The sequence below is a fragment of the Lipotes vexillifer genome, unplaced genomic scaffold (genome assembly GCF_000442215.2).
Source record: "Lipotes vexillifer unplaced genomic scaffold, Lipotes_vexillifer_v1.1 scaffold1440, whole genome shotgun sequence".
Classification (NCBI taxonomy): Eukaryota; Metazoa; Chordata; class Mammalia; order Artiodactyla; family Lipotidae; genus Lipotes; species Lipotes vexillifer.
In genome coordinates this window covers 684,351-705,160 of record NW_006793946.1, presented here as the reverse complement: position 1 = coordinate 705,160, position 20,810 = coordinate 684,351, and the positions used below count along the sequence as shown (strand labels likewise).

Here is a 20,810-nt window from a genome sequence, read left to right as displayed (position 1 = left end):
AGAGCCATCTGCATGTTAAATTTGGGATGACCACCTAGAACACGCTGCATGTTATTTATCAAAATGTACCTTTTTCAATTGATGGCTTGAAAAGTAAAATCTGGAGTTCTTTTAACTTATAAGCAAAATTAGAAGTTTTTCTCAAAATGTCAAGTTCTGAAAGTAATAACAATTATGATGTAACCTCTTATTAAATAGTGTGCTCCAGTGATCAGAAGCATCTGAATCACCTAGAAACTTGCCTCTCACTGTCGTGGCCTCTCCCGTTGCGGAACACAGGCTCCGGACGCGCAGGCCCAGCGGCCATGGCTCACGGGCCCAGCCGCTCCGCGGCATGTGGGATCTTCCCGGACTGGGGCATGGACTCGTGTCCCCTGCATCAGCAGGCAGATTCTCAACCACTGCGCCACCAGGGAAGCCCCTAGAAACTTTTTAAAAGCTGAATATTCTCAGGCTGCAGCCCAGATCTTCGGAACCAGAATCTGCATTTTAACAAATCCCTAGACAATTCCTCTGCACATTAAAGTTTGAGATGTTCTGGTAGCCTATACCCTTACATAATCTCCGATTTTGATTGTATAGTACGCATTGAGAATCTGTAAAGTGTATCCTGGCCCCTAAATCTTTACCTCAAAGTAGACATGGATTATGGCATTCTCAAACAGAATGAAAAGCGTTCGTGACTAGATTTTAGAACAGAAAAATCATTTCAGTTTTACAAGCTTCAAAATCCTGTGAACATATGCCTTTTTATGTTCTTAAGACTTTTTGAGTTATACAATAACTCTTTTTCTAAACAAAGAAGACAATTATATCTACTAAGTGAATTCATCTGTCCCTGTTGTACCTGGTCTTCTGCTGATTGACTCAGAATGCTATTTTAGCTTTCTTAGACTTGTGTAAATCATGCCTCTTTGTTCCCTGGAGTTAATGTAAAATTAGTCAAAAATAAAATCAGTTAACATAATATTAGTAAGTATGCATATTTAATTTTCAAAGTGCCAAGTAGATTACTCACAGCAAATATTAAAGGGAAAATAATTTTAGATAATCATAAAGTGTTTCTGTAGTAAGGGGCTTTCAAGTCTAAAGTTGTGTCATAATGGATATTTTTATTACAATGATCAGAATGAAAAATGAACTTCTTAGCATGTCCCTCTTCTTTCCTCTCTTCCAGATGCAAGACAAAGGTCTACCCTGATGAACTTCCAAACACAAGTGTAGTCATTGTATTTCATAATGAAGCTTGGAGCACTCTCCTTAGAACTGTTTACAGTGTTATAAATCGTTCTCCACACTATCTACTCTCTGAGGTCATCTTGGTAGATGATGCCAGTGAAAGAGGTACAAGTATTTTTTTTGTATATTTTTTTAATTAGAAAGCTTAACTGTATTCAAAAAGATAAGTGGGCAATGATCTGTATTTTCCTTGTAATTATACTAACTCTGTAACCACCTATCAAATTTTCATTAATATACCAACTCCAGAAACAAGTAACAAATTCTTTCAGTTTATCTCATGATTCCATGGTTCTTACTAACCTAAGAAATCAGCCAAAATGACTTTCATAAGTGTTTCTTTTTTTCCCAAACTCAGTTGATCTTATGACTGAGCATTTATATGACTTTGTGGATATTTGTCTTTTTATTTTTTTTAGTGTAGGTAAAAGAAAAATAACTTATAATTAAGGAGATTGCATTTGCCAATGTGGCCCAGTTTCTAAATTAGATTCTGGTATATTAACTTCCTAGTATATCCTTATCCTTGTCAGCCAAGTGACAGAATCATAATGAACTGTATACTAATTCACTGATGAAATCTCTACATCTTTATTTTGTACAATGCAAAAAAAGTTGATAGGAGTTTACCACCATTTCTGCATGTTGAATTTCCATCTGGTTAGTAGTATCTCTTCTCTGTCTTAAAACAGTTTCAAAACTTTATAAATTCTTATTGCACGTTACAGATTTTCTCAAGTTGACATTAGATAATTATGTGAAAAATTTAGAAGTGCCGGTAAAAATTATTAGAATGGAAGAGCGCTCTGGGTTAATACGTGCCCGCCTTCGAGGAGCAGCTGCTTCAAAAGGACAGGTCATAACTTTTCTCGATGCACACTGTGAATGCACGTTAGGATGGTTGGAGCCCTTGCTGGCAAGAATAAAGGAAGACAGGTAAGAATTCATGTGTTATGTCTGTCTGGGTTTTGACTGAACCCGTTAGGACATTTTCAGCTGTCCATCAAAACTTTTCTTCCAAGTTTCTATTTTCAGAATGTTTATTTCCTAGCTTTTAAAAAAGTAGGCCCCCTACTCCTTATTTAATAAGGACCTTGGCTTATTTATGCTGAATCTGAGTATTTGATTAAGAAATAGTCAAACAATTCAAGTAGTAAAGATGTGCTGAATATTCATTTTATAGGTGACGGAAATCAGTCCAATCAAAAATAGTATCATATTGTATAAAATACATTTTCAAAGCACCTTTGTCTTCACCATCACCCTGTGAGGTAGGTAATAAAGGTATTCTTGTCTGTATTTAATAATAGGGAGGAGCAAATGAGTTAAATAGCTTGTCCCAGTTATTGGAAGTGATGGGAACAGCAATTTAGTTCTTCCCACTCCCAGAACAATCTTCCCTTTACTACGTCAGTGCCCTTATTCAAAGTCTAGTCCAAAGCCACCCTGAAGATCTTAAAAATAAACTCACACTCATGCACCCCACTGAAATGAAACCAGGATTTAAAAAAAAAAAAAGCATAGAAAGCACAGCTGTAAGAATGTTTATTTAAATAATATTGTCCTTTTGTACAGACATATTATGAAATCTGAAAAGTTGAAGAATATAGAAATTAAGAACCCTCATAGTTAGCTGAAATTCTTTCTGATGATGATGCTATGAAGTGGGTTTTTTGCATATACTCATAAACATGGGTGGTAAATGAGTGCCATTCCTAAGCGCCTAATGAAGACAGCTATGCTGATTGCTGTCTGATATAGTAACAAAGCATTGCATAACACCTTGCTTGCATAGTCATTTCACCTACAGTCAAAAGGTCTTTTTAGAATTGAAGTTTTTAATTAAGCTTCCAAGACAGGGGCTGCTTAGTGTGAGCTAGTGCAGCTATATCACATAAATGGCAGGATTTGGTACTTGCCAGGAAGATGGATAGAAGTTGTCAGTAAAATGAACCATAGCAGTTGAAGAAAGCAGTGGGAACCTTTTAGTCAACTGAGTGTAATATATGGCTAATAACATTCTTCCATTCTGTGTATTGTACAGTATGCACAGGAAGGTAAGGTTGGCAAAGTATAATGAACTTAGAACCTCTTAAATTCATTTCCTGGCAGCTTTTCATACATTATGCTGCTTTTTAAAACACGTGTTTCATATTCAACTTAGTGAGTTTTTAATACAATGTTGTTTCACTGTGGTCATGAATGGATCATTTATTTTTTTCATCTAACAACATATTTAGATTGTATTTGCATATAATGAACTCTAATGCCTTGTCCTGCTTATATGTTGTAAAGTTGCCATAACTAGATAATAAAGTCCTATTCAAGGTTATTAGATCTAATTTCATCTCCCTATAATTTAAATTATTAAATGTAATGAAGAAAGAGAGAAAGATATTGCTTTTATAAGGACCAAAGTTCCCAAGAAGTTTTTCCAAGGCTAAATTAAATCTATTAATTTCAGAGAACTCTATGCGTGGGCCAATTGTGTGGCATATAAGACCAAATAGAAAATGAGTGTTGGTGATGCTGGTATTACAAAACCAGAATAAATAATGGACAGCATGTCCTTGCTTTCCACATCTATTGGTGATTCAATTGTATGTTTACATCTATGGGTGATTCAATTGTATGTTTACCTTCTATCTTATATGAAAAGCAAGCTCTACTCTTAGGAATTAGCTACAAACAAGGCACAGTTGTTTGAACATTTACTGTGGCGATGACAAAAGCTTGATTCCATAATAAAACATATAAACCTGGAATAGGGGAAGACTGGAGAAAGCACAACATGGATTAAAAGACTACCTAGTGATCTCCCATGGTGAAAAGTTCCTTACCCTAAAAAGCCACCATCAAGAGAATCAAATCTATATATGTATAACTGAATCACTTTGCTGAACAGCAGAAATTAACACATTGTAAATCAACTATATTTCAATAAAATTAAAAAAACCCAAATCTCCTGGCTCTTCCTCTTACTTTAAGAAAAAATGGGTCATAAAACACCAGAAACTGAAGTTGCTTATCTTTTCCCATCTTAAAATATGTAGATTGTTAGTGTAAGCTTCTTTTTTTTTATTTTAGTGTAAACTATAAGTCTAGGACAATTCACTCAGAAATTGTCATGACACTAATGTCATTCATAGGAAATATTTACTTATACTGATGATGATGATTTTTATCGTTGCTTCTTGGATTTTCATTTGTTTGTTTTTCTATGAAGATTTTCTCTGAACTATCTCTTTAAACTTACCTATTGCCTTTGAGAGTCAAACTACCAGATCTAATTTGCCATCATTCATTCTTCACTCCCCGCATGCTGTTGATTTTCAGTGGTCTATAGCTAAAATGATGCATAATATCAAAGCAGCTCTACTAATCATGCTGTGAGTGGAGGTTTTATGAAAAATAGACCATGTTCATCCCACTGAGTTAGTATTTAGAATGCATTTGGAAGTCAGCTTGAAGATCAGTATATTTGATTAGATTATACATGATAGAATAAAAGTAGACTGAAGTAAGATGCAGTGAAAGGAAGCAATTTTACAGAGGAAAAGGGTAACATGAAAATAAAGGCAAATTAAAGTCACAAAATAATTAAATTTCAACATATCAGCTATATTAAGTTTAAAGAAACTAAGGTAACATTTAAATTATTATTTATATGTAAACTGATTTTAATTTTTCTGCAGGAAAACAGTTGTATGCCCCATCATTGATGTGATTAGTGATGATACCTTTGAATATATGGCCGGGTCAGACATGACTTACGGGGGTTTTAACTGGAAACTGAATTTCCGTTGGTATCCTGTTCCCCAAAGAGAAATGGATAGAAGGAAAGGAGACAGAACATTACCTGTTAGGTATGTAGAGCATATCTTCCAAAGCATAGCATGTGTATTCCTATAATAATTAAGGAATATTATCAATTTGTATGATCATTTTTTAGACTTTTGAAGACATATACTTTTTATTCATATGCATATATGTATTATCACGTTTTACATGATCATCTAAGAATCAGTGACAACATTAAATCTACTTTAAATTGCACAGACAAATTTAAGTACTGGAAGAAGTGCCAATTTTTTTGAAACTATGTATTCTTACATTCAAAATATATGTATTGTGAATTTTCTATGTGACAGGTATGTGTTAGCCTTGATACTTCAGGTAGATGTAATATAGTTTATAACAGAGGTATAACCAAAAATGTTTCAGTAAATATTTTAAATTTACCAACCTTAAAGAGCTATCTTCCCTATAGATACAAAAGAAAGATCCATTTGGAAAATTTTAATATACGAACAATTGTGAAGGATTTATTGTTTGTTCTAAATTATTTAAAAAGCTACTTAATTTGAAATATTTATGTTTAAAATATGTGTTTGCCCTTAATACAAAATAAGAACTATCATATAAATCTTTAGTTGTCTAGATAAGCATTATCTACGTTATTAATATAAAATTATCACCTTCTTATTTTAACGTATTATTGTGTGCCTCTTGCCTGCAACCAAAAATTGATTTCCTGAACAATACTTGGGGAGGGAGTTCACTAGTTTAGCTCTTTAAAGATGAATTTGGTAAATCATCACTTGGTTGGAACAATAAAGAAGTACCCTAACATTCTAAAACAATATATATAACCCATTATCTAGACAAGAATGTCTCCTAGCCTACTGAGAGAATGACTTATCCATTGGCAAGACTAATTATATAATGAATTAATTAAAACTAGCTCAAAAAATTGGCTAATGGAAGTGAACAGCTCTCAGTGCTTGTTATTGGACAATTAAGTATTGGGACTGTTAACCCTCTTAAGGATATATTAACTACATCAAAAAGAAAATAACATGTAGTTGCAAACGGTTGCGTAAGGATATGAAGTTATTATGTCAATATTTTGAGTGTAATTTAGCAGTCCTTAACTCTTGCTGTCATCTTCACATTCACCTTGTCTTATTGATCCTTGCCTCTAACAACTTGAGGAAATACAATGGCTCATATTACAATTGTTTGTTAGAAATCCTGTTTTCTTAGATCATGGTTTCATTTAGTGTTAGATAATTTTTCAGCTTCAGATCCCAAGTGAAAATTATCAAAATACATGACCAATACACTCAAATATAGGCAATGTGTTATTTATTTGAAAAAGAGGTTTAAAAGATTGCATGTGCATACTTATTTTTTTAACACATTGGCAAAAGACATACTTTTTTAAACTTTATCTTCTCACGGAGTCAAAAGGTAAATAATTAAGAGCTAGCCAACATTCATAGTAAGAAATTGCTCATCTTATTCATAAAAGTAAAGATCTACATAGAAATCTACCATTATTTCTCATCTTTCATTAACTAAAGCAAAAGAGGAAACATCCAAATTGCTATATTTTCATTACAATTTATGTGATTTTACTGTAATAACATGGAGAGATGATGAAATCTGAGTATATTTTATTTGTTTGCCTTAATAACTGCACAGTATTTCACTGTGAAGGAGCAGTATTTCAATGCTAAGAGAGCTGGAGCAAGAGAAAAAGAAAGCTCAGTCTTTGCTGAAGTTTCTAGATTCTTATGGCAAAAGGTTAATTAATTCACTGGCTGTGTTGTAATAGCCTGCAGGTAATTTTCATCAGCATAGCTGTAATGTGAACATTCTTTGTACTTGTAATCTATTACTCGAGGATGTGATCATTTTTCTCACATTCATACAAACAGATAAATCATTCTAGGTGTTAAAGACAATTTTTTTCCTACTTGATAACAGAATTCTGAATAGCTAAAGTGATTAAAATTAGGTTGAAATTTTGGTTTTCTTTATAATGCTTTATTTAAAATGTCAGTTATGACAGAACTTTCTAGTGACTATAATTGGCTAGTTAGTCATCATTTAGAAATACAATCATGCATTTGCATACATAGAGGAACAACTTGAACTTGTAACCTAACCTTAGTTATACCTCATTTAAAATAAAGTTTATAATGGTTATACTTATTATTCTATTCTCAACCTCTGGGCTTTGATATTTTCTTTTTGATAATAAATGGAGTTTGCGAAATGCTTGGCAATTGTGAAGTTATGAGTTTGGAATAATAGCATAGCATACATAGTCCAGCTTTGTTCTTCTTTCTATTTAGTCTTCTTTAATCAGTAAACTGTCCTTGATATTTTAGTAGTCAAATTATATGACTTTTCAGGAATATCTCAATTACATGTGCAACAATACAGTAATCAAATCGTTAAACCAGGGGTCATAAACCAGGAGCCTGTGTGTCAAATATGCTCTGTTGATGTGTTTTCTTTCACCTGCATAATGTTTTGCACTTATTAAACTTAGCAACATTTTAAAAATGAGATATTTTAACTGGTAGCATAAGTTATCTGGTAGTGCAGATAATCTCCTAAATCATTTAATTAGTTTGGGGGTGTAGTATGCATTTTTTCTATATACTAAATATAACTGTTCAGTTGATTTGGTTCAGGCTATTGAAATGAGCAATAGTTTAGTTTTGCATGTTTTTCCACATGCAAAAACACATACACGAACACTGTTGAGCACTGTGTTAGGTTCTACACATGCAAAGCTGAATAGAGCTATCTCTGCACTAAAGTGGCTCACTATCTGGCACCAGCTGTAAGTCTGCTGGATAAGGGGAAAAGGCCAGGACAACTGGCTAGAGAGTGGATGTACAGGAGTTAAATTGTGACAACTGATAAGAGTGGTGTGTGCTTCTGGAAAAGAACCTGGCTCTTTAATCTTATTGATGGCGTTAGTCTCCTAATTAATGCTCTGTAAGTAACCCTAAATAAATAGTTATAAAAGTATTAGTTTCTACTTTAATTTCTCACTGATTGAAATAGATTACTTAATTAAAAGCCTACGGGTTATTTATCAAGTCTATTTATCTTTCTTTACCCTTTGTGTCTTACCTTATGGACTTTTTTCACATTTAGTCATTATTAATATTCTCAGTATGACTCCCTTCTTTCTTACATTGAGTACCATGTTCAGTATTTTTCTAAAGTAAAACAAAAGAGTTAGATTTTCTTCTAATCCATGCTAGCATAATAAATGAAACATAGATGTATTGATAATTATGAGTTTTTATTTCTGACACATTTGACTTTGGTATCCATTTTTATTAACATTTGTCTGATCTCATACATTTATTTTTCTCTCAATTGGAATTAGGAATTTATAAAGAAGATCAAATAAATTAAACTATGGTATTAATAACAACTTGGATTACAATCATTGTGAAAAACCCATAGAATATTCACATATATTATTTCCTGTATCCTTCTAGTATGATATCACAGAAGCATTAAAGCTGGCTTTGGAGGATCTGGGTTTTATTTCAAGCTCCTCCTATTGAGAATTTACCCAATTCCTCTCAACTATAAAATGGAAAATTTTTCTCCCTGCCTTGCTTAACTGGTGAAGTGCTATAAAATATTAAATGAAATTTGAAACTATTTGAAAATAGTTATTTTAAATTTATTTCTGGTAATATAAGTAACAGATATATGCATTGAAAAATAAATGTGACAAGTATCTATAAGTTTAAAGAAGCACAACACCAATGAACCAGCTCTTTTAGTATTTTGTTATATTTACTTCCAGAGCATTTCTTTCCAGATACATTTCCCCACAATTTAAAAATTGATACATTAGTATTTTTCTATGCCATTAACATTTTATCACAAATAAAAATTTTAGTGGCTGTTAATATCTAAATTTTTTTACTAAGCCCTGTCTCTATTTTTAATAGTCTAAAGTCAACTAAGAGTTTACACTTTATGTTTTTGCCATGTATGTCTGTGATCTAGTTTTTGCAATAATGTAGTCTCTTTAGAATTATGCAATCAAGCAATATGAAATTTGTTTTAGTATTCTTGTATACCTTTTGCCAATTTTATTTTCTCCCCCCAAATCATTACTGACTCCAATTTATAGTTCCTCTAGGAAGTATAATAAATGAAAAACACCTAGTTTATTCTGTAAAATCTTATACAAATATAAGACAATATTTGTAATTCTATAATAGCAACTAGTAATATATTTCTTAATTTTTATCTATCAGGTTTTCTTTATTGTATTTTCCTCAGTCCAATGAAAATACACTTTTAAATTGGAGGAAAGAAAGCTGAAACAGAAAAGCCTGTGAGACACTTCTTTACAATAGGAGATACTAAAGCAACAGCACAGGGAAAGGTCAAGGCTGTGCATAGAACAGACTTTGAAAGGACTTCAGAATGTTCAACAGTCCAACATTCAACCCTACTTGTGTTAAAATCTAATATATGTTGACTTTGAGAAAAAGAAAAATTCTACCTCAAGTGGTATCTGTAAATCTGTATTCCTTGGAGAAAATAGTAAATTTACAGTATATTACTTCCTAATGGTTTAGGGGATAATTTACAAGACATTCCTAGCAGTCTGTTGAGATGAGAAGAAAACAGGAGTGGTATAGAAAGATTACAGGGTGATGAACTAATTACCACATTTATATACTGAATAATTGTATCACATTAACAAAAACATTTTAAAACATCTGGCCCCATTGTTATATTGACCCCTCTGAAGCATTAAATGAAAGCAAAAGGAAAGATTAAAATTTGCACCATTTACTGTACATTCTCTTTGGAAGCTTAGAGTTTTATCAGGTGATGAGGATTATGAAAAAGGATTAAGGAAAAAGGAAAAAATAACTATTCTTTTTTGGTAATATAGGTCTTTAAGCACAGGTTAAGGTATTTGATTCGAATATTTCTTGGTAAATGGATTCTTTGGCAGAGACGAGCCATTTGCCCATACTAAGCAAACTGTCCTTTAAAAATAACTTTGATTAGGCTTGGAAGAGGGACTGGAAAAAGTTGCTGCTGCAGGCAGCCTGACTTTAGGAAGACCAGATTTAACTACATGTTGAAAATTTTATCCCATAAAACAAAAACTTAGGTCTCAGGGGACTAATGGCAGACTCTGGGAGGGCTCATGCCAAGGAGTACTTCCCAGAACTTCTGCTGCCAGTGTCCTTGTCCCCGTGGTACACCACAGCCAACCCCTGCCTCTGCAGGAGACCCTCCAACACTAGCAGCCGTGTGGCTGACAGGGTCTTGGTGCTCCGGCCAGGTGTCAAGCCTGTGCCTCTGAGGAGGGAGAGCCGAGTTCAGAACATTGGTCCACCAGACACCCCCTGGCTCCACATAATATCAAACGGCTAAAGTTCTCCGAGAGATCTCCATCTCAATGCTAAGACCCAGCTCCACTCAACAACCAGCAAGCTACAGTGCTGGACACCCTATGCCAAACAACTAGCAAGACAGGAACACAACCACACCCATTAGCAGAGAGGCTGCCTAAAATCATAATAAAGCCACAGACACCCCAAAACATAGCGCCAGACGTGGTCTGCCCACCAGAAAGACAAGATCCAATTTCATCCACCAGAACACAGGTACCAGTGCCCTCCACCAGGAAGCCTACACAACCCACTGAACCAACCTTAGCCACTGGGGGCAGGCACCAAAAACAACGGGAACTACGAACCTGCAGCCTGCAAAAAGGAGACCCCCAAAACAGTGAGTTAAGCAAAGTGAGAAGACAGAGAAATACACAGCACATGAAGGAGCAAGGTAAAAACCCAACAGACCAAACATATGAAGAGGAAATAGGCAATCTACCTGAAAAAGAATTCAGAGTAATGATAGTAAAGATGATCCAAAATCTGGGAAACAGAATGGAGAAAATACAAGAAACATTTAACAAGGACCTAGAAGAACTAAAGAGCAAATAAACAATGATGAACAGCACAAAAAATGAAATTAAAAATTCTCTAGAAGTAATTACTAGCAGAATAACTGAGGCAGAAGAATGGATAAGTCACATGGAAGATAAAACAGTGGAAATAACTACCACAGAGCAGAATAAAGGAAAAAGAATGAAAAGAATTGAGGACAGTTTCAGAGACCTTTGGGACAACATTAAACACACCAACATTCGAATTATAGGGGTTCCAGAAGAAGAGGAGAAAAAGAAAGGGACTGAGAAAATATTTGAAGAGATTATAGTTGAAAACTTCCCTAATATGGGAAAGGAAATAGTCAGTCAAGTATGGGAGGAGAAGAGAATCCCATACAGGATAAATCCAGGGAGAAACATGCCCAGACACATATTAATCAAACTATCAAAAATTAAAAGCAGCAAGGAAACTCAAAAAAAAAAAAAAAGCAGCAAGGAAAAAACAACAAATAACATCCAGGGGAATCCCCATAAGGGTAACAGATGATCTTTCAGCAGAAACTGTGCAAGCCAGAAGGAGTGGCAGGACACATTTAAAGGGATGAAAGGGAAAAACCTACAACCAGAATTACTCTACCCAGCAAGGATCTCATTCAGATTAGACGGAGAAATCAAAACCTTTACAGACAAGCAAAATCTAAGAGAATTCAGCACCACCAAACCTGCTTTACAACAAATGCTAAAGGAACGTCTCTAGGCAGGAAACACAAGAGAAGGAAAAGAGCTACAATAATAAACCCAAAACAATTTAGAAAATGGTAACAGGAACATACATATTGATAACTACCTTAAATGTAAATGTTCCAACCAAAAGACATAGACTGGCTGAATCAATACAAAAACAAGACCCGTATATATGCTGTCTAAAAGAGACCCATTGACCTAGAGACACATACAGACGGAATGTGAGGGGATGGAAAAAGATATTCCACGCAAGTGGAAATCAAAAGAAACCTGGAGTAGCAATTCTCATATCAGACAAAATAGTCTTTAAAATAAAGACTATTACAAGAGACAAAGAAGGACACTACATAATGATCAAGGGGTCGATCCAAGAAGAGGATATAACAATTGTAAATATTTATTCACCCAACAAAGGAGCACCTCAATACATAAAGCAAATGCTAACAGCCATAAAAGGGGAAATCAACAGTAACACAATCATAGTAGGGGACTTTAACACCCCACGTTCACCAATGGACAGATCATCCTAAATGAAAAGAAATAAGGAAACACAGGCTTTAAATGATACATTAAACAAGGTGGACTTAATTGATATTTAAAGGACATTCCATCCCAACACAACAGAATACACTTTCTTCTCAAGTGCTCATACAACATTTTCCAGGACAGATCATATCTTGGGTCACAAATAAAGCCTTGCTAAATTTAAGAAAATTGAAATAGTATCAAGTATCTTTTCCGACAACAACGCTATGAGACTCGATATCAATTATGGGAAAAAATCTGTAACAAATACAAACACATGGAGGCTAAACAATACACTACTAAATCACCAACAGATTGCTGAAGAAATCAAAGAGGAAACTAAAAAATACCTTGAAACAAATGACAATGAAAACAGGACCCTATGGGATGCAGCAACAGTAGTTCTAAGAAGGAAGTTTATAGCAATACAATCCTACCTCAAGAAATAAGAAACATCTCAAATAAACAACCTAACATTACACCTAAAGCAATTAGAGAAAGAAGAACAAAAAACCCCCAAAATTAGCAGAAGAAATCATAAAGATCAGATCAGAAATAAATGAAAAAGAAATGAAGGAAACAATAGTAAAGATCAGTAAAACTAAAGGCTAGGGCTTCCCTGGTGGCGCAGTGGTTGAGAGTCCGCCTGCCGGTGCAGGGGATGCGGGTTCGTGCCCCGGTCTGGGAGGATCCCGCGTGCCGCGGAGCGGCTGGGCCCGTGAGCCATGGCCGCTGGGCCTGCGCGTCCGGAGCCTGTGCTCCGCAACGGGAGAGGCCACAACAGTGAGAGGCCCACATACCGCAAAAAAAAAAAAAAAAAAACTAAAGGCTGGTTCTTTGAGAAGAAAAACAAAGTCAATAAACCATTAGCCAAACTCATCAAGAAAAAAGGGGAGAAAACTCAAATCAATAGAATTAGAAATGGAAAAGGAGAAGTAACAACTGACACTGAAGAAATACAAAGGATCATGAGAGATTACTACAAACAACTCCATGCCAATAAAATGGACAATCTGGAAGAAATGGGCAAATTCTTAGAAAAGCATAACCTTCTGAGACTGAGCCAGGAAGAAATAGAAAATATAAACAAACCAATCACAAGTACTGAAATTGACGCTGTGATTAAAAATCTTCCAACAAACAAAAGCCAAGGACCAGATGGCTTCACAGGCAAATTCTAACAAACATTTAGAGAAGAGCTAACACCTATCCTTCTCAAACTCTTCCAAAATATAGCAGAGGGAGGATCACTCCCAAACTCATTCTACGAGGCCACCATCACCCTGATACCAAAACCAGACAAAGATGTCACAAAAAGAGAAAACTACAGGCCAATATCACTGACGAACATAAATGCAAAAATCCTCAACAAAATACTAGCAAAGAGAATCCAAGAGCACATTAAAATGATCATACACCATGCTCAAGTGGGGTTTATCCCAGGAATGCAAGGATTCTTCAATATATGGAAATCAATCAATGTGATACACCATATTAACAAATCAAAGGATAAAAACCATATGATCATCTCAGTAGGTGTAGAAAAAGCTTTTGACAAAATTCAACGCCTATTTATGATAAAAACCGTCCAGAAAGTAGGCATAGAGGGAACTTACCTCAACATAATAAAGGCCATATATGACAAACCCATGGCCAACATCGTTCTCAGTGGTGAAAAACTGAAACCATTTCCTCTAAGATAGGAACAAGACAATGTTGCCCACTTTCACAACTGTTATTCAACATAGTTTTGGAACTTTTAGCCACAGCAATCAGAGAAGAAAAAGAAATAAAAGGAATCCAAATCGGAAAAGAAGAAGTAAAGTTGTCATTGTTGGCAGATGACATGATACTATACATACAGCATCCTAAAGACGCTACCAGAAAACTACTAAAGCTAATCAATGAATTTGGTAAAGTAGCGGAATACAAAATTAATGCACAGAAATCTCTTGCATTCCTAGACACTAATGATGGAAAATCTGAAAGAGAAATTAGGAAACACTCCCATGTACCATTGCAGCAAAAAAAAAAAAAAAAATACCTAGGAATAAACCTACCTAAGGTTACAAAAGACCTGTATGCACAAAACTATAAGACACTAATGAAAGAAATTAAAGATGATACAAACAGATGGAGAGATATACCATGTTCTTGGATTGGAAGAATCAACATTGTGAAAATGACTCTACTACCCAAAGCAATCTACTGATTCAATGCAATCCCTGTCAAACTACCAGTGGCATTTTTCACAAAACTAGAACAAAAAATTTCACAATTTGTTTGGAAACACAAAAACTTCAAATAGCCAAAGCAATCTTTGGAAAGAAAAACGGAGCTAGAGGAATCAGGCTCCCAGACTTCAGACTCTACTACTAAGCTACAGTAATCAAGACAGTATGGTACTGGCACAGAAACAGAAATATAGATCAATGGAACAGGATAGAAAGTCCAGAGATAAACCCACATACATATGGTCACCTTATTTTTGATAAAGGATGCAAGAATATACAATAGAGAAAAGCCAGTCTCTTCAATAAATGGTGCTGGGAAAACTGGACAGCTACATGTAAAAGAATGAAATTAGAACACTCCCTAACACCATACACAAAAATAAACTCAAAATAGATTAAAGGCTTAAATTTAAGGCCAGACACTATAAAACTCTTAGAGGAGAACATAGGCAGAACGTTCTATGACATAAAACACAGCAAGATCCTTTTTGACCCACCTTCTAGAGAAATGGAAATAAAAGCAAAAAACAAATGGGACCTAATCAAACTTAAGAGCTTTTGCACAGTAAAGGAAACCATAGTCAAGATGAAAAGACAACCATCAGAATGGGAGATAATATTTCCAAATGAAGAAACTGACAAAGGATTAATCTCCAAAATTTATAAGCAACTTATGCAGCTGAATATCAATAAAACAAACAACCCAGTCCAGAAAAGGGCAGAAGATCTAAATAGACATTTCTCTAGAGAAGATATACAGATTGCCAACAAACACGTGAAAGGATGCTGAACATCACTAATAATTAGAGAAATGCAGATCAGAACTACAGTGAGGTATCACCTCACACCAGTCAGAATAGCCATCATCAAAAAATCTTCAAAGAATAAATGCTGGAGAGGGTGTGGAGAAAAGGGAGCTCTCTTGCAGTGTTGGTGGGAATGTAAATTGATACAGCCACTATAGAGAACAGTATGGAGCTTCCTTAAAAAACTAAAACTAGAACTACCACACGACCCAGCAATCCCACTCCTGGGCATATCCCCTGAGAAAACCATAATTCAAAAAGAGTCATGTACCGCAATGTTCATTGCAGCTCTATTTACAATAGCCAGGACATGGACGCAACGCAAATGTCTGTCAACAGAGAAATGGATAAAGAAGATGTGGCACATATATACAATGGAATATTACTCAGCCATAGAAAGAAGCGAAATTGAGTTATTTGTAATGAGGTGGATGGACCTAGAGTCTGTCATACTGAGTGAAGTTAGTCAGAAAGAAGAAAACAAATATGAATGCTAACACATATATATGAAATCTAAAAAAGAAAAAAAAATGGTTCTATTGAACCTAAGGGCAGGACTGGAATAAAGATGCAGATGTAGAGAATGGACTTGAGGACACGGGGAGGGGGAAGGGTAAGCTGGAATGAAGTGAGAGAGTAGCAGTGACATGTATACACTAACAAATGTAAAATAGGTAGCTAGTGGGAAGCAGGTGCATAGAACAGGGAGATCACCTCGGTGTTTTGTGACCACCTAGAGGGGTGGGATAGGGAATGTGGGAGGGGAGATGCAAGAGGGAGGAGATATGGGGAAATATGTGTATGTATAGCTGATTCACTTTGGTATAAAGCAGAAACTAACACACCATTGTAAAGCAATTATACTTCAATAAAGATGTTTAAAAAAAAAAAAGAAAAAGTAGCTTTGATTAAAAAAAAGAAAAGCAAATCAAAAAATGGACAGAAGACGTTAATAGACATTTCTCCAAAGAAGACATACATGTGGCCAACAAACACATGGAAAAATGCTCAATATCACTAATTATTAGAGAAATGAAAATCAAAACTATAATGAGGTATCACCTCACAACAGTTAGAAAGGGCCTCAACAAATTCTGGAGAGGATGTGGAGAAAAGGGAACCCACTTGCATTGTTGGTGGGAGTGTACATTGATACAGCCACTATGGAGAACGGTATGGAGGTTCCTTAAAAAACTAAAAATAGAGCTACCATATGACCCAGTAATCCCACTACTAGGCATATACCCAGAGAAAACCATAATTCAAAATGAGACATTCACCCCAGTGTTCATTGGAGCACTATTTACAATAACCAGGACATGGACCTGACCTAAATGTCCATCAACAGAGGAATGGATAAAGATGACGTGGTACCCACATACCATGGAGTATTACTCAGCCATAAAAAGGAATGAAATTGTTTTTTTTGTAGAGACGTGGTTGGACCTAGAGAATGTCATACAGAGTGAAGTAAGTTGGAAAGAAAAACAAATATCATATATTAACGCATATATGTGAAACGTAGAAAAATGGTACAGATGAACCGGTTTGCAAGGCAGAATTAGAGAAGAAGATGTAGAGAACAAATGTATGGATACCAAGGTGGGAAAGTGGAGTGGGGGATGGGGGATGGTGGTGGGATAAATTGGGAGATTGGGGTTGACATATATACACTTATATGTATAAAATAGATAACTAATAAGAAACTGCTGTATAAAATAAAATAAAATTCATAAAAAGAAATGTTATACCTTGTCAAAACCTAAAAAACATAAAATAAACAAAGAAAAAATAAAAATAGCTTTGAAACTGTGTTCCATAAACTCTACAGGATTTGAGCAAGCTTCCCTTCTCAGAGCCTAAGTCAGCATAAACTTTTAAGGTAACAGTTTCTTCTGTACCAAAATCTGCATTTCCTTACTCAACATATGTTCAAATGAATGTTGTGGTGTGCAGTATTCCACTAAACTTCCCATTTTTTCTCTGAAAAAACCTTTAATTACATTCAACATGCAATTATTCATTACTCTAGTAAAAGGATGGCTATGCCTTTGATTCCTTTCTTCTGTTTTCTATATTGAGTATAGTTGACAGAATATGGAAGGACAGAGAGATACTCACAGCGTCTAATTTTCCTTTGGTTTCTAAACCTTCACAGAGGTTAACAAAATGAAGTCACTGTATTTTATGATTTGAAAAAAATCAAAATTATGGAAATATTTCAACTATTTGCCTCACATTTGTGTAAATAATAAAATATTTATGCTTATCATTCTTCTTTATCATGGTTTAAAATATATGAGAAATATTATTAATACAGAGCTAAACATTAAAAGTCTAGATATTGTGTAATTTGACCGTTTCAAATAACAGCCTAAAGCTGAGCTATGGTCTCACAAATCTTCTTTATACTTTTGCTCCAGAGATCTTGGTTATTTGCCAAGGAAGATTAAATAGAATCCTGATATATCAAAGGATTAGTGAGAAGAAATGATGTTTCAATAACTTTAAAAGAAATTGCTTTGAAGAGCAATACTAACATTCACAGGAAAACATGTACATAAATTTGGAGCTTGAATTCAGAAAAAGTGTATTTTGAATTAGCTACCTCAAATCCTTTGTTGTGTGAGTTATAAGGATAAATTGAGAGATGATGGATTGGCAGATGATTAGATAGATATTTAGATAGATAGATAGATAGATAGATAAATAGATAGATAGATAAATTTATATGTAGAAAGAAATTGTTTTCCTAACTGGACCACTAACTACCTGGGGTGGGGGGCGGGTCCTTGAACAAGTCATTTAAATACATTGCAATTAAATTTGGTTGACCAAATCTGTAGGGCTTTTAAAGCTCTAAAATATTACAATTCTATTGAAAATTGATTAGACTCTGAAAACAATAAGATAAAGCTGATTATAATCTTTTCTTTTATTATTACTATTCATAATATTACTTATTGATATTTTCATTCATGGCTCCATTAGCTTTTATTTTTATTATTTTTAAATTTTTATTTATTTATTTTTCTAACATCTTTATTGGAGTATAATTGCTTTACAATGGTGTGTTAGTTTCTGCTTTATAACAAAGTGAATCAGTTATACATATACATATGTTCCCATATCTCTTCCCTCTTGCATCTCCCTCCCTCCCACCCTCCCTATCCCACCCCTCTAGGTGGTCACAAAGCACAGAGCTGATCTCCCTGTGCTATGCGGCTGCTTCCCACTAGCTATCTATTTTACGTTTGGTAGTGTATATATGTCCATGACACTCTCTCACTTTGTCACAGCTACCCTTCCTCCTCCCTATATCCTCAAGTCCATTCTCTAGTAGGTCTGTGTCTTTATTCCCGTCTTACCCCTAGGTTCTTCATGACATTTTTTTTTCTTAGATTCCATATATATGTGTTAGCATACGATATTTGTCTTTCTTGATTATAATCTTGATAAACAGATATTTTCCTCTTCTTCATTAAAATTAGTATTTAAATTGCAGTACTTGCTTTGTGTTGATACTATTTTAAGAGTATTACATTAAAACGTATTTCCCCATTTTATAGACGATCAAATTAAAGCATAGAGTTTAAGTGACTTGCTGAAGGTCACACTGTGGAACTGAGTTTTGAACCCAGTCAATCTAGATACAAAGTCTATACTCCTAAAAACTAATTGGCTGCCTCTTAGAGTCTCTTTACTGTCTACCTGCTTTTCACACACATGGTGGTTATCCCAGTGTGAAGTACGGAATATATTGTCTTATTGGAGAAAATGCAGGCCTTGCATTTTAGCATTACTGAATAATCAAATGTATTCTATCACAATTTCTTTGGACTTAGCAAGTTCTGCTGAAAAGCTTCAGTATTTTTCCATGTCAAATGCTTACTTTTTGAGTTCTTTACTACTCTACATTGTTATAAAGCTTTATATCTGTAATTCTAATATACTATCAAACTTAATCCCTGGAACTCTAAGCAGAGGATAAGGTCTTTAAACACCCTAGAATTAGTGAAGGCATCTTTATTATTAATTTAGCAGATGTAAGCAAAGAATTTTTTGCAATTTCAGAAATAAAATTGCAGGTAATTTTGACTTTCAAATATGGAAGTCAAATACTCAATACTCATAATACTCAATAAGAAGTGACAATTGCCTTCAGAGAAACAGAGTGCTATAGTACAAGGTAGAAGGGAAAGATTACAACCAAACTGGAGGGAAGAGGCTTGTACTAAGGCCAGCCTGTATGGAATATATCAACTTTGCATTGCCTTAAGAATGGAGCAGGTATGAACATATAAGGGGAGTTTACAAAGGAAAATTCAAGTGGCAAATTGATGTGAACAAATGCACCAAGGTGGGAAAGTGTGAAGCATTTACTGGTATAACTAAACACTTTAAGTACAGATAAATAGTTAAAAGGAATGGAGGAGCTCATTGGGTAGGTCCAGATCCCTGCTGCCAAGATAAAAAGCTGGAATTTATTAAAATAGGTTTTGAAACATCTGGTCAACAGTTTTAGAGGAATTCTGGTTTAGAGAAATTAATCTGGCTGTGATTTGTAGGATAAATTTTAGAAGTAGCAGACTCTAGAAGCAAGAGAGTTCCATTAACAAATGGTTAGAAATAAAAGGACTAAAATTGGAAAGTGACCCTGGTAACAGAGATAAGTGTCAAAAATACTTAAGAAAAAAAAACGAAGTATTTGGGAAATGACCGAATGAGGCAAAAAAGAAAAAGGTGCTGGAAGGTGGTTTGATGAAATAAGGTCTGATGAATAAAGTCTTAGGACGCTAGAAAAAAAATAGAGGACTTTGAAAGAGAAACAGATGTGGTAGCACACTCTCAGTTCTATGTTACATACACTGAGCAGAGTCAGAAGGAGTTTTTTAAGTAAACATCTAGTGAGTACTTAGAAAAGCACAACCAATGCAGAGGAGGGAAGAGAGAAAAGACAACAGAGATCAGGAGTCATCCTCATAGAGGTGATGGTTAAAGGCATATGACCGATGATCTGATACAGGTAAAGAGAAAGAGAAAAGTGCCACTGAGAGACCCTTGAGAAGACTACATTTTGGGGAAAATAAGATAACCATTAAGCACATATATCTGCAAAACAATGCTGTAATGGTATATTGTACTCATGTCACAGATATGAAACTAAGAGCTTGACTGAGATCTGATAGCCAGCAAGGGAAAGGAAGAGGAAGGGGAATCAATAAGCATCATAAAATAAATATTTAAAATGATAGAAGGAAAAACCTCTCTAGAACAATGCAGTAGGAGTCAGAAGTGAAAAGCAAGGAGGTTGGTAAATTGTGTTAAATGCTTTCAAAGGAAGAAGGCAAGGAAAGGCTGTTGAAGTTCATCATCAATGGGCCCTTTCAGAAAGAGGTTATTATAGAGATGGGAGCAAGATCCAGATTCTAGTGAGAAGGTCAAGAGGAATTGAGGGAGTATGTTAAAAGTATCCTTTCAATAAGATCACCAGTGAAGGGAATAGAAAATATA

The 20,810-nt window shown here is 34.8% G+C and overlaps 1 protein-coding gene across 1 annotated transcript in view; it reads left to right on the top strand.

The window, feature by feature from the left end:
• The first annotated feature begins 641 nt into the window (after positions 1-641).
• GALNT13 (polypeptide N-acetylgalactosaminyltransferase 13) overlaps positions 642-20,810 on the top strand; it is a 223,947-nt gene continuing 203,778 nt past the window's right edge. The window contains exons 1-4 of the mRNA XM_007466908.1: positions 642-679; positions 1,178-1,344; positions 1,968-2,175; positions 4,935-5,105. Of these exons, the coding sequence (XP_007466970.1) occupies positions 642-679; positions 1,178-1,344; positions 1,968-2,175; positions 4,935-5,105 (584 nt within the window). The remainder of the gene's footprint in view (positions 680-1,177; positions 1,345-1,967; positions 2,176-4,934; positions 5,106-20,810) is intronic.